The 3044-nt window shown below is 40.7% G+C and overlaps 1 protein-coding gene across 1 annotated transcript in view; it reads right to left on the bottom strand.

Annotated features, from left to right (window-relative positions):
* LOC101859467 (MAM and LDL-receptor class A domain-containing protein 1) overlaps positions 1 to 3044 on the bottom strand; it is a gene marked incomplete in the record, with an annotated part of 10104 nt that overhangs the window by 4913 nt on the left and 2147 nt on the right. The window contains 3 exon segments of the mRNA XM_005093614.3: positions 146 to 280; positions 1923 to 2000; positions 2755 to 2833. Coding sequence (XP_005093671.3) covers positions 146 to 278 — 133 coding nt within the window.

The following is a 3044-nucleotide window of genomic DNA, read 5'->3' as shown; positions in this document are numbered from 1 at the left end:
GGGGAATTTTTGTTTATGTTGTTGTTGCTGTTGTTGTTGGTGGTGTTGTTGTTGTTTGTTTTGTTTTGGTTTAGGCTTTTTTTTTGTAAAACAGGTAACCAACTTCAGCTTTTCATCTCTCCTCCCTCTCTCCTACACATCTTACCTATCGCAGAGTTGGTGCCCGAGCCATCTGATGACCCCTGACCCTCATCTACTATCGCCCAGTCGTAAGCGTCTCCGTAACCTTGTGACCAGCTGCATGTGCCCAAGTCGAAGGGACAGTCGATGGACACCATTGCTGACGAGTAGAACAGGCAGAGGTTGTGGTTGGTTTGTTTAGTTTCTTCTGTTACGTTACTTTTGTATTCTGCTGTTTTTTTGTTTAGTTGGTTTGTTTGTTGTTCTTTTTGTTTTTGTCTTTGATACGGGGATTTAAATCTTTTTTTTTTTGGCTGAGGTAGGTTGGTTTTGTTAAGGGTTTCTCTATTTATTTATTTTTTAATTTCGGGTTTGTTTCCCCTGAAGGAAGGGAAAAAGGAGATATTAAGAGGGAAAAATGGGGTCGGGGCATTTTCCAACTTTGTTTTAATTGTCTATAATTTCATTTTTAAAATATATTTTTTCTGTTACGGGGGTTTCTTAGTTTAATTAGAAAAAAGGAATGGAGTGGATCTTTATGCTTACCATCAAACAATGGACGAAAAAGAAGACAAACGTGTAGCTGCCAGAGCTTGGGATAACAATATTATGTACAAATATCACAATATACTGTCATCTCAAATTAAAGAAATAGAAAACCATGTATGTTTCGGTTGATCACAAGGAAAAGTTCAATATAGACAATCCTGTCAAGCTGTCGCATTTTTGTATACTGTTTCTGAGTGTCTATTTTGTCTGTTTGTCTCTAAGTTTCCCCATATAAAATGCTCTCCTCATAAATTGTTGGGCTATAAATCGTTAATACAACTGCTACCTGCATCATGTGTCTTAACCTTACTAACGACCCGTGTCACACAAAACGACAAGCAAAAAAGCACTGAAAAAATGGCGATTGTTACACAAACGTATGACGTGATCCCGGAGATGAGGACACAGGGTGCTTGATTGGGGAGTTTGAGGCCGCTCACCCTGAGGCGAGGGGATACAGTATTGTGTGTAAATTGTTCCCTCTCGACTCGGGTTTGAGGATTCTGAGTCGGAATCTCCCCAACTTCATGTTTAAATAAGTATTGAGTCTATAGCCCAGTTGTGAACTTGCTACCTACATACCCTTTACGAAATCCTTAAAATAATATCAGCCACTGTACTATCTACCTACTAAGGTCCTCTCTTCACTTGCCTTGGCCAGCTAGAATAGGCTAATACTAACAAGATCACCATAGCAGGGACTGTGCCACCATTTCGGAACTCCAGGGTGACATTAAAGATGGTTCCAGTAGGGAACGGGATAGCGGGTGCCCACATCCCTCGTGACTCATCAGAGCAGAGGAAGATAGAACTAACGCTAACATTTTTATTTTTTTTAACAACAACAACCAAATAACAGAAGCATGTCTTCTTAATAATTATAAACATAAGCACCATCCCACATCATCACTTATCACCACCACCACCGTCATTCCTAAAGTCATCAACTGCTCTCATATCCTTCAAAAACATCTATAACTATCTTAAAAATATATATGTAACAGTTATGTTATAACAATTATGTACGTTGTCTCATACGCACATTTTTCTACTAATCAGATGGCGTCAATATCATAGAAATGGGCAAGGGGGAAAAGTCCGAAATGAGGCAAACTGCAGCAACAGAAAATGTCCAATTTCATTCATGGATACAGAAATTCGATAAAACGACTGTAACCTCCATTATAACAATTAATATTATTGTTCATTGTTGGTATCGGTGTCGTTTCGTGGGTGTGGAATCCCAGCTTTACCTTGTGTGACAGGAGCGGAGGTCGTGGTTACTGTTGGAAGTGGTGGCAACGTCTGTCCTGACGCTTCTAGCGGGCTCACTGTAGAAAAACAACAGATACAGACGCCACAGTCTCAACCGTCACATTGTTGGACTCATTCATAGACATATAATATTCAAGGCCATGTACAATGATGTTTTTCCAGTTCACCATGTCTAGAGACACTTTTAGGGGGGGAGGGAGGTGTCAGGAAGTTCTGCGAATAAATATACAAACTATACCATGTAGCAAGACTGGTGTTAAAATGGTGTGGAATAACAATCGTTGTAAAAGATGGATTCCTTCCCTAAAAACGAGACATTTTTGCTTTCCGTCTGCTCGTAAAAGCGCGGTCCACGGTGCACACGCTTCACAGCGAAGTTTTTATAGAACCATGACAGTGCACAGTCTAGGAGCACAAATCTATGGGTTCAAAATAGAGACATTATGTTGTATGCCCACTTTTCACAATCTTGAACCAGATAATCATGTTCGTTTGAATAAAATAGAAGTGTATCGACACAATAAGGGCTTGGAAAGCAGTGAAACAGACAGGCAGAAACAACAGAGGGGAAGAAAATACATAGGGCCTACCAGTAGTGTCCACCCCGCCCCCATAATAAACCCCAAAGTTTGATAATCGCGTTCTGATTCTGAAATAACAACACTTTAAATAACGTTAGCCTATATTTTTAAGCAGGGGCTGTCCACCCCTATCGACGCGTCTTGATTCATTTGTCAGTCTTAGAAACTAGTTTTTCCATATCTGGTAGAGCGCCAAATTGTGACATACAACAGAAAACAGTTAACTCACCACTGCAACCAGAGTAGCTCAGTGTGATGTCATCCAAAGCCCAGCTTCCATTGGTACCGAGAGTGGCAGAAAACACAATCTGGGCAATAAGGGGAAGGACAAATGGGAGGTAAAGAAAGTCGTTCAAAGTTCAAGGTTAACAAAGAGAAAGGGAGAGACTACTTTTCGAAGAACCATGCTCTCGGAGGTACTCAGCGGTTGTGCTAAAACGTCTTCAATCACAAAAATTATAATAGCTATGATGATGCTGCGAAGAAGACGGAGAAGGAGGAGGAGGAGGAGGAGGAGGA

The sequence above is a fragment of the Aplysia californica genome, unplaced genomic scaffold (assembly GCF_000002075.1).
Source record: "Aplysia californica isolate F4 #8 unplaced genomic scaffold, AplCal3.0 scaffold00066, whole genome shotgun sequence".
NCBI lineage: Eukaryota > Metazoa > Mollusca > Gastropoda > Aplysiida > Aplysiidae > Aplysia > Aplysia californica.
The sequence above is the reverse complement of the archived record's forward strand: the minus strand, read 5'-3'. Positions and strand labels throughout refer to the sequence as shown.